The sequence below is a fragment of the Musca autumnalis genome, unplaced genomic scaffold (genome assembly GCF_047663935.1).
Source record: "Musca autumnalis isolate F117 unplaced genomic scaffold, ASM4766393v1 scaffold_2, whole genome shotgun sequence".
Lineage (NCBI taxonomy): Eukaryota > Metazoa > Arthropoda > Insecta > Diptera > Muscidae > Musca > Musca autumnalis.
Genome location: NW_027411755.1, coordinates 42,063,751 through 42,085,182, shown reverse-complemented (window position 1 = coordinate 42,085,182; position 21,432 = coordinate 42,063,751). Strand labels below are relative to the sequence as shown.

The 21,432-nt window shown below is 36.1% G+C and overlaps 1 protein-coding gene across 1 annotated transcript; it reads left to right on the top strand.

The window, feature by feature from the left end:
- The first annotated feature begins 245 nt into the window (after positions 1 to 245).
- Positions 246 to 20,148, top strand: LOC141393959 (clavesin-2-like). The gene is made up of 3 exons (XM_073967616.1): positions 246 to 588; positions 19,053 to 19,664; positions 19,731 to 20,148. Exons 2-3 carry the CDS (start codon positions 19,053 to 19,055, stop codon positions 20,127 to 20,129), a joined length of 1,011 nt encoding a protein of 336 aa, XP_073823717.1. The 5' UTR covers positions 246 to 588; the 3' UTR covers positions 20,130 to 20,148.
- Positions 20,149 to 21,432: the final 1,284 nt, after the last annotated feature.

Sequence of the window (21,432 nt, the reverse complement as noted above, 5' to 3'; positions counted from 1 at the left end):
TCATCCTTTTTATTGTATGTCCTTTGTAACTCTTAGCAACCCTGCAGTTCTATGCTAGAATTTAAAATTTCAAACCACCAAAATGATTAACGGCTGCGCTGAAAATAGCAGATAATGCCGTTACCATGGGTTGCCATGTTGTCTAACAACACCCAGTTACCATAACCATAGCAACTCTGGGTATTTCAACATGTGTGTTTTTTAGATACAAGATACAAAATCCCAACAACAACTATCTACCAACCATTGTTAAAACAACTCTACCTACCTACGTACATAACGACAACAAATCAGCCAACACAGGCAGTTGCTTATTAACTGTGTTAAAACACGAAACGTACGGTTCGATTCGTTCGTGTATTTATTCGTTTCATTCAGTATTTCATTTGTTCGGATCTGTTGTAATTCTAGTTTTGTTTTGCTGTGTTTTTGTTGCTGCCGCTTATTTAACAGTGATTTCTGTTTAATTGTTGTTGCCATGAATCATAAAAGTTAAGCGGAGATTTGCATCCAACCATCCATCTACTCGAAAAACAATTAAAACATTTTAAAATTCAAACAAATAATTAGTGCAGAAGGAAAACAAAGGTATTAAACATTGAATTGTTTTATAATGACTACTGAAAAGTGATTCCCCAGTTGACATTTGACTAGCTATATTTTTATTTGTTTTTTATTTTTGTTCGTGGTTTTTGGTCGGGTTATTTGAGAAAGTAGACATGACCAAGCAGCTGTAGGTCTGTAGACTGCCAGCTTGTTTGTATTTGCCTTGTATTCTAAAAAAGATACAAAACTTACGTATACACATATTTATTTAAAAGCAATAACAACAACAAAATCAAGAAAATTACGGTTATTCATAATGATACGATACATCATCATCATCTGTGTGTAATGATGTTTTAATGTTTTATGTGTGTGCGAATGTAATTAGTTTTGTTTTACAGTGGGGCGTGAAACAACAAAAATATTATTGAATGAAAATGAAAGGAAAAAGAATAATTGTAAACTACAATATCCTTCAATTTAAAACTCGTTTTGGGGGAAATATGAGATTTATTTGTTGTATGGAATTGATGAATGAAAAGTACTCTAGATTCATGGCACAAATACTACAGTCACACATATTAGCTGTGTTCCAGAACTAAAAAGTTTTTAAAATTTTTACGACTTGTACACATTTTACTCGAAAAAGCGTTCCCGTACACAAAAAAGTTGTAAAATGTTCACTTCTCTTTAAACAAAAATAGCCTGAATGACGCTCTCTTTAAAAACTTTTTACACGACAAATTTGGGCGAGTAAAAAAATAGTAACATGGTTGCCGGCGTCTGATTGGCTGATACGCCGACTTTGACATTTGTTCCAGTTTTTTTTGACGTATTTTCCATTTTTCCGTTCCCGAACTATTTCAAAAAAACTTGTGTGTGAGAACAAATTTTTTGCAGTTCTCTCTTTTACGAGTTTTACCATTAAAAAGTACGGGAACGAAGCTATTGTTTTATGCATCGTTGATCTAAGGGCACCTCTCGGATCGGTTTGAAATGTTTACCATAGGTAGTCCTTGATACCCTGAACAAAACAACACATTGTTTCCCTAGATATGGGCCTAGACATTTTACTATTCTGACATGGGCATCGTTTTAACGCTCCATAGACCACTTTTGTGCGCTAGCCGACTGTTGGACCTTTCCATAGAAGAAAGTCCCAAAAATCCACCCTCCGTAAAACTATATATCGTCGTGATGAGGATAAAATGGTCTTATTGTCTAATAGCTCATTTAGATTAGCCATAAATCCTCAACTGGATTTAATGGATCCAGTACAAATCTCATTGCATTTAGATATACCTTTGGAGGATTTAAATGGTAGTCGGCTGATTTTTGTTCATAGCACAATTACCAAGGTAGATGCATAAGCTCATCCCATCGAATTTGAAACGTCAGAAGAAGTTGTCGTAAATTGAATTAGTCTCAAAAAACATACGGCAAATTACAAATTTATTGTTTAATATTGAAAATGTTAGCACATTATGCTACTTATTCTAACTAATGAGCAAATAAAGAAGTATCTTATCGTTTAGATATCGTAAATATTAGTCTTGGTTGATAAAAATCAACTTTGTATATCAAAACAAATTTAATTTGTTCGCCTAGTTTACAAATATATCAATTCACCGATGCATCTACCTGGTTTCTTGTGCCAGTTTGCAACTTTTTGTATTTTCTAGCAAATGTTGCAAAAACAGAGTTGCATACGAGGATTTATGCCGGATTTAAAACAAATCCACTCAATACGAGGATTTATTTTTGTGTGGGAAATCTGGTAGATTTTGGCCGGATTTAGCAAATAAAACCTGACAATGCGTTAAATCCGGCTAATGATGTCATATCTAAATGGCCTATAAGGTACTTCTGATGATTTAACGTCAAGCGCTATGGAATTGATATTTGAAACCCATTGAGTTTATTAAATCCTGTTAATCCCACTTCGAGAGGATTTATTTGACGTTTGCGCTATGGAATTGACATTTGAAATCCAAACCCACTGTGTTAATCCGGTTAAGTGTAACCGGGGTATAAGTGCAAACAGGATATTATCAGAAAGAAAGAACCAAGTTCACTGAAATGTTGGATGTGTTTTCGTCTTTATCCTTAAAGGTAGAAACACATGGATTTTTCTTGCCTGGCTACATTTCTGATAAGAGAATAAAGAACGGTCAAGACGAATTTGAACTAACAACAATATAATCCAACCTAATGGGGAGAGTCCACCAGCTTTCTTCGAAAGTCTTGTTTGTCCCTGGTTTACCCGACCGCTGAGTGGGAGCTGTTACGCCACATCGGGCGCCATTTGTAGCTCAATAGCTCCCACGTACAAAATATTGTGGCAGAAACGACTAGCTACGAAAGTCTATTCATTTAATTATCTATTCATTTAAATGACACCCTCTTTTCCACCAAATCCCAAATATCTTTCTTTCACCCTATAATCTTATCTACCAGACAGCATCTAGACAAAACTGCCCAAAAAATACAGTCTAACACATGGCAGAACTACCAGGTAGTGGTATCACACCAGCTGATCGAATATGAAAAGTCAAATCCCTTTGTAAAAAAATTATTTTTGTTGTAATTTCCCCAACAACACAAAGAAAGCTTTGACATAACATATTCAAAATTTTACGATGCCACTACCTGGGTAATTGTGCCATGGTCTAACAACAATATAATCCAACCTAATGGGAAGAGTCCTCCAGCTGAGTGGGAACTATTAAGCCACATCGGGCGCCATTTGTAGCTCAAAAGCTCTCACGTACAAAATATTGTGGCAGAAACTACTAGCTACTATAGTCTGATCTGGCCCTGGTTTAGCCACATCGGGCGCCATATGTGACTTAATTGCGCGCACAAACAAAAACTGGTGGCAACATTCCGCTCCAGCCAAACTTATTCACTCACTACACCTAGGCATCACCAAGCCCTCGACATAATTATGTGTATTCATTCTTTGTATGACCCAAGGTAGAATCTTATATTTCAGTCAAGGAACCATAACATACAGGAAAGGAGAGTCTATCACATTTCTCCTAGTAAGAAGCAAACATATCAATATTCATTAACTACCTGAGGTTTGCAGTGTTTTTCAAACGAAGATAGCATCAGATATCTAAAGGGGTGAGTACATAAGCTGCCTGGCCTGCTTACCTTGCTTGCTTCTGATAAAAGAATAAAAAAGAAAAGGGCAACCCAGTTCGAAATTTGCTCGGCCTTCTTTATTCTTTTTATTATGTCAGAAATGAAGCAGGAAAGCAAGGCAATCAGGCAAGGCAGCTTATGTACGCAGGCCTTAAATGAATTGGATTTTTGTCAATTTTTTGAAGCGCCACACCTATCATTAAATTCAAACACTGTTCCATTAAAGTCCGTCGAGGATGTAAAGAAGAACATGCTAAGTTAGGCAGTTGGACTAGCATAGTTCTTACATGGATCCTAATTCATAAGGGACTTGTTGGTAACTAAAATATAGACGAACTATCCAAAGCAATATACTTTTCCAACGAACTCCCGTAGGCGTCAGAGGCAATACCAATGAGAGGAGTAAAAGAGAATATATTAAAGTAATATATGTCGCTGGCAGTGATATTATATCTCCGATAAAGACAAAAAAACCTTATTTTTCCACCATTACAGCTCTTATAAAAGCTCAAAGAGTATTCTTTGAAAATTCACGTTCTTGTCAAAAGCTCAAAAAAGTTGTATTTGGATGTCCTTGTATGTAGCTCTCATAGTCGTTGAATCTTTTTTTAAATCCCTACAACGTATTCTTTTAACCGATGAGTCCACAAATATGTCTCGGATAATGACTAAAACAATTATTTAAAGGTCCACGAATTAGTCTCTGATAATGACAAAAAATAATCATTAGAACTCCACAAAACCCTTTTTGTAAGTTCACGATTAAAGCACTAAAAATAGTTCAAAAAATCTTCTTTGGAAAAATCTTCATTGGAATCATTTCTTGCAAAGAATAATGAAAAGGGAAAACCTAGTTCGAGTTTGTCTCGGCCGTTCTTTTTTCTTTTATCGTTCTTTTTTCTTTGAAGCGGAACAAGCAAGAAAAATCCAATGAGTTTTGGCCTTTAGAACTTGGATAGTCGTTAAAGAAACCATCTAGAATACTGCAGATCATAGCTTTGGCAGTCACTGAGAAAGTGGTATTTTAAAGTCTACCATTTTAGCTGCGATAATTGTTTCAAAAAAAAAAAACAATCTCCAAATTTCACAGTGGGAGTCCATTGCACTCTCCGTTATAAGTACGTGCTTAAAGAAAGTAAAACAACAAATACTCGTAGCAGCTGCTTCTTCTAATTGAATAGATGTTTGAAGTTATCTATTTACTTATTTTAACACGTTTTTGTTTCAATTTAATTGTTTCATTATCGCCGTGACAAGCATAAAATTTCTTGATATTGTTTTAATTTTCCAGCGCAGTCGGCATTGTCGAACAAGATAAATGCATAAAAATCGATTGATCGTGGAATGCATAAGTGGTAAATAATTTCTCATGTAATGGACTTATCTTCATTGAAGCTTTCACTGAGCTTAACGTTTCCAAGATATTCTAGATACAAAAGAATGTATTTCGATAATATTGTTAACTAAAAGATTAATTAAACTGAAGGCATCGGTACATAAGCAACATAGCATTCATGCTTAAGTCGTTTCTGATAAAAGAATAAACGATAAGAGAAGAACGCTTGAGACAACTTTGAATTTTGTTGTCCTTTGTGTTTTAGTCTTTTACCAGACTTTATGCAAGAAAGCCAGGCGCTTAAACCTAATTTACACAGGTACCTTAAACCATATACGTTATTTATTCAATGGAATTGACAACTTAAATTAGGATTTTTTAAAAAACTGTTAAGGGGTGAGTACATAAGCTACCTTGCCTACTTATAGTACGTTTATATATAACCGGATTTAACAAACCCACTGGGTTTCAAATGTCAGCTCCCTTGTGTATACGTCAAATAAATCCTCATTAAGAAGGTTAACCCTGCAAAAGGCTATAATATAAACATGGCTTTACCTTGCTTGCTTCTGATAAAAGAATAAAAAAGAGAAGGGCAACCCAGTTCGAAATTTGCTCGGCCTTCTTTATTCTTTTATTTTTTTATGTCAGTAATGAAGCAAGAAAGCAAGGCAATCAGGCAAGGTAGCTTATGTACGCAGGCCTTTAGATATAAATGAGGCTTTATGTACCGACGCCTTATAAAAGAAGATACCAGTCGTCATAATTTCAGAAAGGCCTCGGTACATAAGCAGAATGGCAATCTTGCTTAAGTCATTTCTGGTAAAAGGATAAAGAGAGGCAGAGCCAAATCTTAACTAATCGCCCATTGCTTTTTAGAGTTTTATGCATAATTTACACATCCTTCTAAACTGGACAACATAATGAGATGCTATCGTTGCAGTACTTGCTCGGGTGTTACCGTGAGAGCCATTCCAATCACCATTTGCTGGCCACCGATACACCCAGGCATATCAAGAAGGATATTCATGCTCTAGAGACGGAGGTCCAACAATATAGGAGAGAACCTCTAGATCAACAGGCATATCAGACAGGTTTGAACAGCATTCACACGGATACAGTTGCTAAGGCCATAAGCAGTTATTGTGTGAATGCAGTCATCGGAGTACATCCCCCATCTATCGCAGCTGAAGAGCATCGGCTGCCACAACAAACCAGCGTTGTTTTAGCTTAATTACGCTCGGGATATTGCAGTCGCCTCCTATTGGGCGGGATCGATCGCACCGTGCAAGACATCTGCCCAGTATGCGGTATGGGCCCGCACAATACTAAGCACCTATTCAACTGCCCCGCCAAACCTACTCATCTAACTCCAGTGGATCTGTGGTTACATCCCATCGAGGTAGCCACTTTCCTGGAACTGGAGATAGACCCAGAGCCAGACTGAACTGGAGAACGAACATACAAACATAATAATAAAACACTGTTACAACAACGTCCATCTAAAACCAGTATTTGAGACAAAAATATTACGAGTGTTCGTTTACCAAATAATTTGTACAAATTTGTACAAGATTTACTGTAGAGTAAACGAACAACATCCAGTAACAATTTGTACAAATTTTGAGTAAACGAACACACACATTATTTATTTGACAGAAATCCATTGCGTATGCGTCAAATAAATCCCTATTAAGGAGGTTAACCTTGCAAAAAGGTCTAATGTCGCGTTAAGCTGAAAACACATCCAACGTTTGAGTAAGGTTTTGTGTCATTTCTGGTAGAAGAAAAATGAAACTTGGCAACACTTTGTCTGTATTCATCTACCAGAAATGACACAAAAATTTACTCAAACGTTGGATGTGTTTTCAGCTTCAATGTAGAAACACAATGACTTTTGTTGCTTGCTTCACGCTCAATTTCAAGTAAATGATTAAAGACCAGCTACTACCTAATTCAAATGCGATTTTGGATTTCTTCATGATGAAATTATAAGGTGGCGTAAAACGGCCAGCTGATTGGTTTCAATCTGTCAAATATTTTGTTATTGTGAATAAATTGTATGAAAACGTAAACAAACATTTTGACATATTAAAGAATTTTCGGCCAAAATAGAGTTGTTGTTGTGCTACTTACGTGACCTGTTAAATAGATCTTGGATTTCTTTATTCCTTTACACAAATTCAGGCTTGGATAAGCATGAATTTCTCATTGTGTTCCTTTAGAGCTTTAAAGACGTTAGAAGACATGCTTAAAGGCAGGGGAAGGCATTGTGACTCACAAGAGAGTCCATGTGCTCTAATTGAGCGTAAATTTGTTATCGCTCACAGCCTGTGTAGATTGTAACACGTTGTGAACAACAACAAATTTACACTCATTGAGAGCACAAGAGAGACGGAAAAATGTTCTCTGCCTTACTCTGCTTAAAGGCCTCGGAACATATGAAGCCTTCTCGGCAGCTTTCTTGCTCCGCTTAATTTTTGACATAATAAAAATACAAAAATAAAGAAGAAATGGCTCGGCCTTCTTTAACTTGGCGTTTACACAAGACAGACTGTCTGCAAATACAACTCTGATTTACTAACACTTACAGATGTCCATCACTTTTACACAGACAGTTGGGTTAACAAATTTTTGAAATTTTTGTAAAAATAAGTGAGATAATAATTGAAATGAGTTGAAAACAAAATAACATGAAGAAAAAGAAAATATGTGAACGGAAAATAAAAGGAAATCAACGATTTTTATTCATATGGTCTGTTCCTTTACTTCTGAAAATGGTAAAACCGGCAAAAGTAGTAAAAGTTGTAAACTGCTCCCATATGATTTGTATTATGTCTGAAGTAAAGGAACGCTTTTCGAGTAAAAAGTGGTAAAACTTGAAGATTCTTGAACGTAAAGGAACAGAGCTATCATTATACAGCTGTTTTTGCAAGTTTTGGGTTTTTGACAATCAATACATGTACTCAACTGTCCTGTCATGTGTAAACGCAGGGTAAGCCGAAAACATATACAACGTTTCAGTAAAGGGAATAATAGTAAGTTTACATTTACGAAATCGAGTATATTTCAAATGTCAATTCCTTCAAATCTCATCTGAAATCCATTGGATTTCTTTTGACGTTTAAGCAATGGAGTTTACAGTTGAAATCGAGTGGATTTCGTAAATGTAAACCTAGCATAAAAGAATAAAAGAGCAAGAGCAGCATACATCGATTTGTTCTTTATTCCTTTATCAGAAATGGCCAACTTTACTGAAAAGTTGCATGTTTTTACGGCTTTATTCTTTTATTTTTATTGTGCCAATAATGAAGCAATGCAAGAAAGCCAGACGGCGAGGCTTCTTATGTACCGAGGCCTTAAGGCAAATTCGAATTTCGAATTAGGTTGCCCTTTTTCATGTATTCTTCTACTAGAGGAAAGCAAACAAAGCAAGCAACGAGTTGATTGAGTTTTGCCCTTTAAGGTCAAAACTCATTCAGTTCTTCACATCATTTTTCTGATTTGCATAATTATTTCTGGTATAAGAATACCATGCAAAGGGCAACCTAGTTCTAATTTATTTATTCTTTTACCAGAAATGACAAACCAAAAATGCGGAACAAGTATGAAAAGTCAATAGTGTTTTGTACTTTAAGGTCCAAATTCAATGGATTTTTTGCTTTTGTCGCTTCATTTCCGATAAAAGAATAAGGAACGGCCGAGACAAATTAGACCTAGAATATCATGCAAAGGGCAACCTAGATCTAATTTCTTTATTCTTTTACCAGAAATTACAAGCCAAGAAAGCGGAACAAGCAAGAAAAGTCCATATTGTTTTGGACTTCACGGCCCAAACTCAATGGATTTTTCTTGCTTTTGTCGCTTCATTCCTGATAAAAGAATGAAGAACGGCCGAGACAAATTAGACTTAGGTTGCCCTTTTTCATTTATTCTTTTACTAGAGCAAAGTGAAGAAAGCAAGCAACGAGCTGATTGAGTTTAGGACTTTTTTCGCCTTTATAATTTGGGTCACTGCATGAGACTTTTACAAGATCAATCAATAATTGATTGAAAGTCATATTGCACCGGGTATTTTATTCTAACGATACCATCCTTCAGCTATACTGTAACTAACTTATAGTTAACATTGATATTCAAAAATATTTGTGTTATGTACATACTTGTTTCATTGGAGGATTGTTGAACACATCATCTCTACACTCCCTCCACTTCTTTACAATGGTGCAAAATATCTATAAGATAAACATTAGAAGATAGCAATAAAGACAATAGAAATTCAAGGATTTCTTGAGTATCATTCTAACCTATGTATGAATGCAGCAACCGCATGCAACCGCCTTGGGTTTTTAGAGAACATACATATGTACATATGCATATACCCTCCAGCATTCAGAACTAAAATTAAGAGATGAGTTTCTTGTCAGACGACCTTAGCATGTTTTTCTTTACATTCTTTCACGAGCTTTGATGTGACAGTGTTTAAGTTTAATGCTAGGAACGCTACTTGAGTGTCAACAAAAATTCCTATTAAGTTTGAAGTGTGATGCTCTAGAAGTATAATACAAGCTGTAGTTTGTGAAACAGGCATGTAAATAGCTCTGTTCCTTTACTTGCAAGAATCTTCAAGTTTTACCACTTTTTACTCGAAAATCGTTCCTTTACTTCAGACACCATACAAGTCATATGGGTGGAGTTTACAACTTTTACTACTTTTGGCGGTTTTACCATTTTCAAAAGTAAAGGAACAGGCCTAATATGTTTTGCCTTGCCACAATCCTTTCACGCCCACCTTGCTCTCATTTGTGTATTTATTGGCATAATATGCATGCCACTATTACCCCAATGCAAGAGGAATACCTAGGTGTAGTAAGTGGATAAATCTTGCTTGAGCGGAATGTTGAATCAGATTGGGCGCCATAGTCAGCGGTCGAGTAAACCAAAACTTTATGTTCTCATTTTCGACCATGTGCTCTACAATGACAATAACTTAACTTCACCTCATTTCTCTAAGTTTTGGGGGAAGACCTTAGAGAAATGAAATACTTAGTTATTGTGTACAAAGATAAGTTTTTTGCTATGAATACCCATATCACTAACGGAACTAAGGTAACAATTATTGTTAACATTATTATTAGGAACTTTGATTGATTGTTTGACCACGAAAAAGACATTTGTTTATCTTCATTTCTGTGAAAATGTTATCGTTGATAAAAAGCATTTACGTGCCCCTGGTGCGATTCAGCCAAGTAATGTTCGATGATGTAGTGCAAGTCATAGCCCACAAAGAATGAATGGCTAATTTGAATTTCCACTGCGACAACGGACGCCAAACAACATTGTCTTTGTTTGTTTTATTGTACACGTAATAAACGTAGCAGCAGTATGTATCTGTAGTAGATATGTGTGTTCGTATGCAGATAGCAGGGTCGACAACGCATGCATATCCATTGGGAGTACTTGAAGCGGAAACATTATTTCCGTTTGCCACAAAATAATTTTTCTCGAACACCTTTCTTGATTTGTATTATTTAATGTTGTTAAGCAGCTGACGTTATGTCTCCATATAGGAAAGTAAGCAGCGTGTGCCACAATCAAATGTACATACGAACATGCGTGCATGAATAAATTACAAGAAGAAGATAGGAAATAGAAAGCAAAGATGATAATTTTGTCGTTCTGGTTAATAGACATTAAAATTTAAACCACTATCTGTGGTAGAGGGTGTTTGTTATAAGTTAGTTGTCATGGCCCAAATATTGTAAGTCATTGAAATGTCAGTCGGTGAAAGGTCCAACAACATAAATTTGTTATTATAATGATCTGGACATGACCGGAAAGAACCTCTCAGTGTAGGGCGCAATATCAAACGGTGTTTTTCAAAAGTATGATAAAGTGGCCAATAGAAAGTACTCGAGAAGAATATTATATAAAAAGCGGTCTACAAAAGGTACCGCTTATAAAATACATACATATGTATGTTCCCACAACCAACCCCGAAGAGTAAAGAGAGATTACTTTCAGAAAGAACGAGAGTAATTGCAAGACGAGTACAATGCAATGGGACCCAAATTTGGACGCTTATATCCTCAGATGAAAGAAAATTAGAAGCCTTCGAAATATGGATTTACCGGCGAGTACTAATAAAGGCCTCGGTACATAAGCGGCTAGTGTTTTAGCCTACGTTATTTCTGGTAAAAGACTAAATAGAAAAGTGCAACCTAGTTCGAATTTGGCTCGGCCAGAAATTCATGCGGCTTAAATACCGAGGTCTTTAGAATACCATGGACTAAAAAAAATTCAAACTCAATGCACTTTACTCGCTTGCTTCGCTTTTTTGGCTTGCCATTTCTGCTTCAAATCTGGCATAATAACAAGTAGGAAAGCGTTAAGTTCGGTCGGGCCGAAATTTTTCTACCCTCCACCACAAATTTCAGCCATTTCGGTGGATTAATGTGGCCACAACCTTCAAAATACCGAAAATCGGAAGGTACTATATGATGGCGTGGACCTATACCTACGAATTTCTGGGGGAAAGTTTTATACCCCAAACGAAGACTAAATACAAATGTCAGCCATCTTGGTGTGATAATGAGGCCAAAACTTTCAAAATGCCGAAAATCGGGAGATATCGTCCTATGGGGGCTATATCAAAACGTGGACCTATATAAACATTTTATGGTAGAAATGTTTCTTAGTCTCTGGAAACAGAAAATACAAAGTTGCAACCAATTCTGTTGTCAAATGGGACTAATACATTTAAAATATATTAAAATGACGCGTACTTTATATGGGGCGTTATATAAGGGTAATACCAAAACGTGGATCTATATAAACCAACTTTGGTAGGAATGTTTTTTGGCTTCTGGAGACACAAAATACCAAATTACAGCCAATTCGGTGGTAAAATGGGACAAATATCTTAAAAATTCCTTAAAACGACGACGCGTCACGCGTCATTTTGTATGGGGGCTATACGAAAGCGTGGACCTACATAGCCCGCTTTCAATACCAAAAGTCCTACGTACATATAATAGATTTTCCCAAAATTTCATCCACCTACGTCAATCCGTTCGGACGCTAGACTGATTTCCACAGACGTACGGACATGGCTATATCGATGTATAATTGCACGCTGATTAAGAATATATATAGTTTGTGGGGTCTACAATGATTATTTCGAGTAGTTACAAACGGAATGACAAACTTAATATACCCCCATCCTATGGTGGAGGGTATAAAAATAAAAGAATATAGTAGGTCGAAAGGTTGCCCTTTTCTTATGTATTCTTTTATTTTTATTACGTCAGATATTAAAACCTTAATACGCCGTTTCAAATGTCAATTCCATAGCGTAAACGTCAAATAAATCCTTATAAAGAAGTTTGACACGGCAAAAATCTCTAGTACAAACGCCGTTTAAGCCGTAAACATTTCTCATAAAAGAGCAAGGGCAACATGGATCGAATACTGAAACGTTGGATGTGTATACAGCATTAAAGGTAGAAACACAATGAAATAAGCCGCTTTTTCACGCTAAGTTTCATGTAAAAGACTAAAGGCCAAGTACTACCTAATTCAAATGAATTAGGCAGCATTTGAATTAGGTAGTACTTGGCCTTTAATCTTTTACATGAAATTGAGCGTGAAAAAAGCGGCGTATTTCATTCTGTTCACACCTTAAATGCCAGTGTACATAAGCTGCCTCATCTGCTTGCTTCTGACATAATAAAAATAAAAGAATAAAGAATGCCGAGCCAATTTCAATCTAGGTTCCCCTTTTCTTTATTCTTTTAGTTTTATTATGTCACATATGAAGCAGGTATACGGGTGAGGCAGCCTCGCCGCCAGGCTTTCTTGTCTTCCTTCATTTCTGGCATAATAAAAATAAAAGAATAAAGAAGGTAGAACCAAACTCGAACAATGTTGCCCTTTTCATCTTTATTCTTTTATTTTTTTACACTCAGTCTTTGGGCTAGAAAGGGTATATACACTTTGATACGATCAAAAATGTGCCTCATCGAAATAAAGGGGTGAGTACATAAGCTACCTTGCCTGCTTACCTTGCTTGCTTCTGATAAAAGAATAAAAAAGAAAAGGGCAACCCAGTTCGAAATTTGCTCGGCCTTCTTTATTCTTTTATTTTTATTATGTCAGAAATGAAGCAGGAAAGCATGGCAATCAGGCAAGGCAGCTTATGTACGCAGGCCTTAACGGTTGTAGACCCCAAGTATGTTTGGACGAAATTTGTTTCAGACAATTTGGAGTCGATTTAGCCATGTCCGCCTGTCTGTCTGTCTGTCTGTCCGTCTATCTGTCTGGCTGGCTGGTGCGCACGATAACTCTCGAACAGATTAACTAATTCGAACCAAATTTTGGGTATCTTAATATTTTGTCCAAACTTAGTTTAAGTTCGTAGATGGGCCAGATGGGCCAACTCTCGAAGGGAGCAATCGATTTGGTCCAACCAGTGCACTTCGTATTATTCCTTCTAGATATAGATCGGGTTCGAATATGGAGTATATTGGTCCACTCCTTCGGGTACCTCCCACACAAAATTCGGTTAATGTGAAGTTCAAGAGCTCCTCTCGGATGGTCTTGAAATTTGTTTCAGTAAGTTGTCCTCCCTTTACAACGGTAATATTTTTTTCTTGCGCAATTCCATATTTCCTGAGATATTGGGATAAAAGTTCCAAGAAACCCTGACAGCACCATCCAAAATGGCAAATCCGCAATTAATTCTCGCAGGGATTTTCTGATTGGTGCTGAACTTGCACATCGTATTATTTCATCCAGTCAGTAGTGCGATTCTCTAACACATTTTTGGAGTTACCGACAAAATTGGTAAAATTAAAATGCTTACAACTTCGGTAATTAACGATATTATTCGGTAAGTTAACGATCAATAAAATGTAGTCGTAAAGTTCTACCGATAGCAACAGTGTTGTCAACTTTTATTTGGACGTTTCATTCATAATTTTGCGTTTTAAAGTTACCGATCACAGTTTATACAGTTGGCCATTCAGCCCAAACTAGTTAGCCCTGACTATTTAGTTTGCTGTCAAATACATTAAGCTAAAAACAGATACAACGTTTGATTAAAGTTTTGCGTTGGGAGTCGAGAAAAAAACAACAACAACAGGCCGACGACGATACCAAAGTCCAGCGTTTATCTGTTTGCCGGCATATATTTCAAATGAATTTGAATTTTTCGGCATCATGCCCAACAGTGTAAAAACGGCCAAAACGACACAAAACTTTAATCAAACGTTGTATCTGTTTTCAGCTTTATTGTGACATAAAATACAAAGGAAATCAAATCACAATAATGAACAATCTATTATGTTTGTTGTCAAAAGTTGTTAACAGAACTCTGAATGGCCAACTGTATAAACTGTGTTACCGATTTTTGTCGGTAACTCAAAAAATGAATAAGAGAATCCCACTACTGGTTGGAATATGGACTCTGGATATCGGTCCACTTCTTCGGGTACCACCTACACAAAATTCGGATAAAGTGAAGTTTAAGAGCTCCTCTCGCATCGTTTTGATTCTTTTTCAGTAGGTTGTTCTAGCAACGTTATTTTCAACGGTGCGATCTTTTTCCAGAATAAGTCAATACTTCCTGAGATAATAGTCCAAGTACCATAACTCTCCCGGCACATACGTACTAAAATGGCTATTGTGCAAGATAACTCTAACCCCCAGTTTTTGTAAAAAAATTTATTCTTCTCACACGAATTGTCAAATTTTGCAGGTCGGTTTACTCGCCATAGCGCAAATGTAGGGCGCTGATTTTTAAATGAGGAATTCTTTACTTAGGGGTAGTTTACACTATATGTAAATGTCATATGACACGAAATAAAAACATTCCATATCTACCCACGCATGCAATTTGGAGACGTAATTTTATTACATTTTTGCTGGTGTGGGCGCACAAAGTAAATGGCGTAAGGAAAATCCCTAATATTGCACATATTAGCGACTATATAATGATGGAAAATTTCATGTCATATGACATTTACATATAATGTAAACTACCCCTTAATATGGAACGCGTCTACGAAAAATTAGGTCTGTATGTCATCTGTTGGCAGAGTTATGGATGCCTAAATTATTACGAATATAGACGAACGAACAAAAATTAGTTACAAAAACAGGGGGTAAAACTTTTGCTAAAATTTCTTTCAAACTTATACGGCGTTTATATTATAATTTTTTGCAGGGTTAACCTTCATTATGAGGATTTATTTGAAGTATATACAATGGAAATGACATTTGAAACCCAGACCCACTGGGTTAACCTTGTTATATGTAAACGGCCTATTAGTTTAACGCAATTTAATATTTCGAATCCCCTTTGTCCCGGTCCACACTAGAGTGATTTCAATTTAATAATTTCATGAAATTAGGCGTTCTTAGATCGTGTTCCCCACTACAGTAATTCCATAAAATTACTTTAGTATGGAACTCGATCTAAGAACGCATAATTTCGTGAAACATTTTCAATGAAATCGCTATAGTGTGGACCGGGACAAAGGGGACTTTGTGAGTGAGGGGGGACTAGAGTGATTTCAATTTAATAATTTCATGAAATTAGGCGTTCTTAGATCGTGTTCCCCACTACAGTAATTCCATAAAATTGCTTTAGTATGGAACTCGATCTAAGAACGCATAATTTCGTGAAACATTTTCATTTTCAATGAAATCGCTATAGTGTGGACCGGGACTTTATGAAGGAGTTTGGTTGCTAAAAATGTTTGGTATATGTCAATGATTTGGTATAGCCCCACATTACGGTACATACTAGAGTTGGGCAATATAGTTCCTGGAGCGGATCGATCTTTCTAGTTCCTTTTGCCAAAAGGAACTAGTTCCTTAATATAGTTCCATAGTTTAGAGTTGTGTAGTTCATGAACGAACTAGTTCAATTGAACGATTCATTGAATAGAGCGTATGAACTAGATCAGTCGATATAGTTCATTATAGTTCAATAGTTCACTGAACTATAATCAGTCGGCGACCGTACGATCAACGAACGAACGATTCACAATCTAGTTCAACATGTCGTTCACATATGCATAAAGTTACGCCGTCGTCAGTGTTACGTGATGCCTTCGTAATTTGATGAGTTTGTTTACGTTTTGGATCAAGGCACAATGAATAGCTGTTTGAAAGTGAAGAGTTCTTCAAAAACACAACAAATTCCACATATTCCCATATTGTTCCCTTGTTCTGGGGCTCAATTCTGTTGGAAATGTGGAATGAAAACTTTTATAAAGGAAAAAAACTGTCAAATGACAAATATTATTAAGAAAATATTTTTCATCTCAATTTTTCATAGAACAAGAACCCAGCCCCTGGATAGAAAAAATAAAAAGAAAACGCACAAAGCTTTTTCGCATTGACAGTTTCTACACACACACAACAGAACATTTTTGCTATTGTTTGTTTCTATTTGGTGTATGTATGCGTTTGATTGAACGATTATGATCCGAATGAATGAACTGGATAGTGAACTATGAACTAGATTATTGAACTAGTTCAGTTAAAAGAGCTGAACTATTGAACTAGATCTTTCAAATGAACTAGATTGTACAACTCTACCATAGTTCTAAATAGTTCCGAGAGCGATATAGTTCAATGCATCTTTCTCGTTCCATGTTCTTTTTATTTCCTTCATTCCAAATAGTTCCGGGACCGTTATAGTTCAATGCATCTTTCTCGTTCCTCGTTCTTTTTATTTCCTTAATTCCAAATAGTTCCGAGAATGAAGTAGTTTAACGCATCTTTCTCTTTCTTTTTGTTTTCATTTTTTGGTGGATGAATTGACACAAAAATAAATAAATTGCAGCAATGTAACAAGGATGTAATTTACATTTATTTAACAATGTGGCCGCATCTGAATGATGAAGGAACCAAACGTGAAAGATCGAAGAAAGAAAATGAATTATATAAATGAAAGGAATTATATGCACGGCTGGAACTATATGAACTAAAGGAACTATATAAATGAATTATATATATATGAATTATATATATATTATATAAATGAATTATATATATATATATATATATATATATATATATATATATATATATATATATATATATATATATATATATATTATATACGGCATAATTATTACGTTTGGTTCTGTTTTTTTAGTGGCTGAGGGTATATCTCCGTCAGCTGACTGATACTTTCTTAAGGTAGAATTAGACGTGACATAACCATAACGCCATAAGGCCATATCAATCAGCTGATTGAACCAAACCTATGGAAATCAATTTATTCAATTAGTAGTAACTTAACATAATACCATAGCCATAACCATAAGAAACCAATTGGGTTCTGGTTTTCTACGGTTATGGCGTTATGGCTATGTCACGTCTAATTCTACCTTTACTTGTTAATATGTCAGAAATGAAGTGGAGCAAGAAATCCAGCCTGCGAGGCTTCTTATGTACCGAGGCCTTAAATGCTTGATATAAGCTACATTTTTGACTGAACTATCCTTAAATGGACATTTGAGATTCCCTGCAGTCAAAACACTTCTCCACCAAAAACTGTCAACAGTGTCCGATTTGAGGAATCCGTGATCATAAAATATCTCCAGAAAAATAAACTAATTATTCTATTTTAGTTCAGGGGCCTAATTACGACATTCGATTCGATCGAAAATTTGCTCGTGAATGACGAAATCGAACTATGAATATTCGCGCCACCAACCGTTCATTTACAGGTAGATGCATTAGCAATCTGTTGCAAAAATGTCAAAAAGTTTTACAAAAATATATCATTGGGTACATGTTTTTATTCCTCGTTCATATTTGTTTTCAATTATAGATTGGTTTATTCACCTCTATAAATGTATGGGAAGTAATTGCATCTGCTTTTTTCTTTCTTATCACCCTTTACAATTGGAAGTTGTTGTTGTAATCTATTTCGTTTATTGTTCAATGGCCCATTGTCAATAGGACAATGAGTGGTTACAGCAAAAGTTCAATGCCTTGCATAATATGATTATGTTATAATTTTAACAATTACTCTGCCGATTGTACATATGTAAATGGGTCAATGCACATTAAACTTCCAAATTTTAATTTAGCGCGTAAATTTTGCAATATAATAATGATGTAAAATCATATTTAATCTATTGTGTGTAAACGTATTTTGTTGGTTGTACAGATATAAGAAGAGGGAGAGATAGGAAACCTTGGAAGAGGGGTATGCAATTAATTAAAAAGGAGGTAAGATCATCAAGATTTAACTTTTTAAACTTCACCTTGTAGAAAAGATAAATATGATAACTGCGTTTCGAAAATGGTAGAAAAGTTGAGATGTCGAAGTTTTTCAACAATTTGGAAAAAAGAGCGTAATTAAGAGAATACCTTGTTTGATAAGTTGATAATATTTTGATATTCACATTAGCTGTGCCTTTTTACGTGATAATTAGTAATAATTATTACTAATGTTGCAGATTTTGACAGTTGTATAAAGGAAAAGTTACTAAAAAAATGTTTCACCAACATTTAGTAAGTAAACAGACACACCTATTCTGATCTGTAATGCGATTCTCTAACACATTTTTGGAGTACCGACAAAAATCGGTAAAATTAAAATCCTTATAATTTCAGAAATTAACAATATTATTCGGTAAGTTAGCGACCAATAAACAGAAAGTAGTCGCAAAGTTCTACCGATAGCAACAGTGTTGTCAACTTTTATTTGAACATTTCATTCATAATTTTGCGTTTTAATGTTACCGATTTTTGTCGGTAACTCAAAAAAATAAGTAAGAGAATCGCACTACTGCCCTCTTCTTGGTCGCCACTGCCTTATAATAGGTTTGTCCTCGTACTTACTAAATGTTCTTTTCCTTTATACAACTATCAAAATTCGAAACATTTGTAATAATTATTACAAATTATCGAGTACGCAGACACACTTATTATTACAAATTATCGAGTACACGGACAGGTATATTAATTCCACATTTCATTTCTCTCACTTCAGATGTCGGAATATTTCGAGTTCACAGTAAATCGAGCTTACAACAATCGAACCCTTCCTACACCCCACTACTATGACAATGATTTGGCGAAAAAGAATCATAACCCTATAAAGAATCATCAGTATTTATTAAGGAAATTCAATGATATGGCGGCATCAAGCCTTAATTTGGCCCTGAAAGAGAAATCATTTTGTAGTGATGATTGTTTTCTATCACGCTTCCTGCATGCTCGAAAATTTGATTGTGATAGTGCTATGGAACTGCTAATAAAATATTTACAATATAAACAAAATAATGCTCAAATTCTAAAAGATATCAATATATTTGATGAACAAATACAATTAGCCTTAAGGGATGGTAATCCAGGATTATTGGATCAACGTGATAGGCGGGGGCGGAAAGTTATAACATTTACCGCAGCCAATTGGAATACCAGCAAATATAGTCTATTGGATATATACAGGGCCCTGCTGTTGACACTTGATAAACTACTTGAAGATGTACAAAATCAAGCCTTGGGTTTTGTCGTCATTGTAGATTGGACCAATTTTACCTATAAACAATCGACACATTTAACACCGAAAATATTGAAAACCATGATTGAGGGATTACAAGTGAGTGGCCATTTCGAATTTCAACTTCTGAATACTTTAATAACTCTTAATTTTTTTTATTTTCAGGACTGCATGCCCATTAAATTCAAGGGCATCCATTTCATAGCTCAACCGTGGTATGTGGAATTGGCATTATCTGTCATCAAACCATTTCTAAAGGAGAAAATCAAAGAACGTTTTTACATACACGGCACGAATCTGAACTCTTTACATGAATTAGTTTCTAAGGACATATTACCCTCGGAATTGGGTGGTGAAACACCCAACGTGAATAATTTAGACTGGTATCATTATTTATTGGATTCCAGCCAGTCGACAACAGAAAATAACACCACAAAGCCTTATAGAATAATTAAGGAAATTATTTACTCAAAACCTACACTAAAATTAGATGATAAGACAGCCACTGCTGCTAACAAATTTACCGATAATAATTGCTCAAATTTAGTAAAACTGAAATCATGATACCAATTTGAAAATGAAATGCTCGATATGTTTTATTATTGTTGGAAGGTAAAAGGGAAAGTGGGGAGGATGTGCTGCAAGAACTTCGAAAAATTGTTAGGTTAAAAGATGTATAGTTGGTTTTGAGGTCACAGTAATTCCACTTGGGTAGCTTATGGTCCATAGTATTTATGTAAGAGAACTAAGATATGAAAGTTTTCCTATCTCTGTCGTCAACTTAGACTCTTGGCGAAATAAAATAATTGGAGAAAAGGCTCCGGATTCGTTTCACCTTTAAATTGCCCGCTCTTGGAAGGACATTACCATTAATGCTCATCATGAATTGTGGCATTCGGTTCTAGGTAATGGCCAGTGGATTTTGCGTGGTCAATAAGGACGCCCTACGAGAACTAGCGGAGACTACTATAACCATCGTGGCACCTGGTCAGGCAAATAACGTTTTGTAGCAATCCGCCGCTTCTCTTCTGTCAGACCATCTCCCTGTACACATCTTCGTCAGCATGCCACCTGACTTCATCACCTCTGAGAGCCGCTCTTTCATCAATCATGGGAAAGCTAATTGGCCTAGTTTCAGAGTATTCATCATTACCGCTGCCCAACCCTTCTGATGTTCGGGTAGAAACCCCTCCCCATATACCTGCTGGTCGAATACCAGAAGTCAGACCAAATTCCCCAGCAGAGGCGACGGGATTAGCAAATGAGCGTGATGAGCTTCGTCTTACCAACCCCATTGACCCCCGAAGTCAGAGTCAGGGAGCTGACACTGGAAATTAACAGGTTGGTCGGTGAGCATAAACGGAACAAGTGGTCAAATCATCTGAAGAGTTGGAACAATAGAGCCGCAATAAGTGTTGAAACGGTTAAGTCAATCTCGATCCCTGGAAAGAAGGAATTTAGGACCTCGGTCACGTTTGGCGACGTTACGCTTATCGTCAGTTTGTCCTTCTCGGGCTTAATAGAGAGTAACAAAGAAATGAGTACTACTTCGCATTAGATCACTTCAGGAACGCTAAATCATTCAAAGCGATGGGCTCTTGTGGAATCTCCATAGTAATGCTGAAACAGCTGAATTAGCCGCGAGTTGAGTATCTCACCATAGTTCTCACCCTGTCCGCTAGCTACACACATCCTTCCCATGGTCTGGAAAATGGGCATAGTAGTCCCGCTACTGAAGCCAGGCAAGGATGTCAGCAAAAGTGAATCGTAAAGGCCGATTTCGCTTTTGTGAGTCCTTACGTAGAAAAGACTCTTGAGGCTTTACTCCAGCGTCAGAAATTGCAATCCAGTTTCCGATCATCAGCAT

Excerpts from the sequence above, each read along its gene's own strand:
- LOC141393959 (XM_073967616.1), top strand. The coding sequence starts at position 19,053 with ATGTCGGAATATTTCGAGTTCACAGTAAATCGAGCTTACAACAATCGA. Across the intron at positions 19,665-19,730 it reads CCATGATTGAGGGATTACAA|GACTGCATGCCCATTAAATT; the intron begins GTGAGTGGCCAT and ends TTTTATTTTCAG.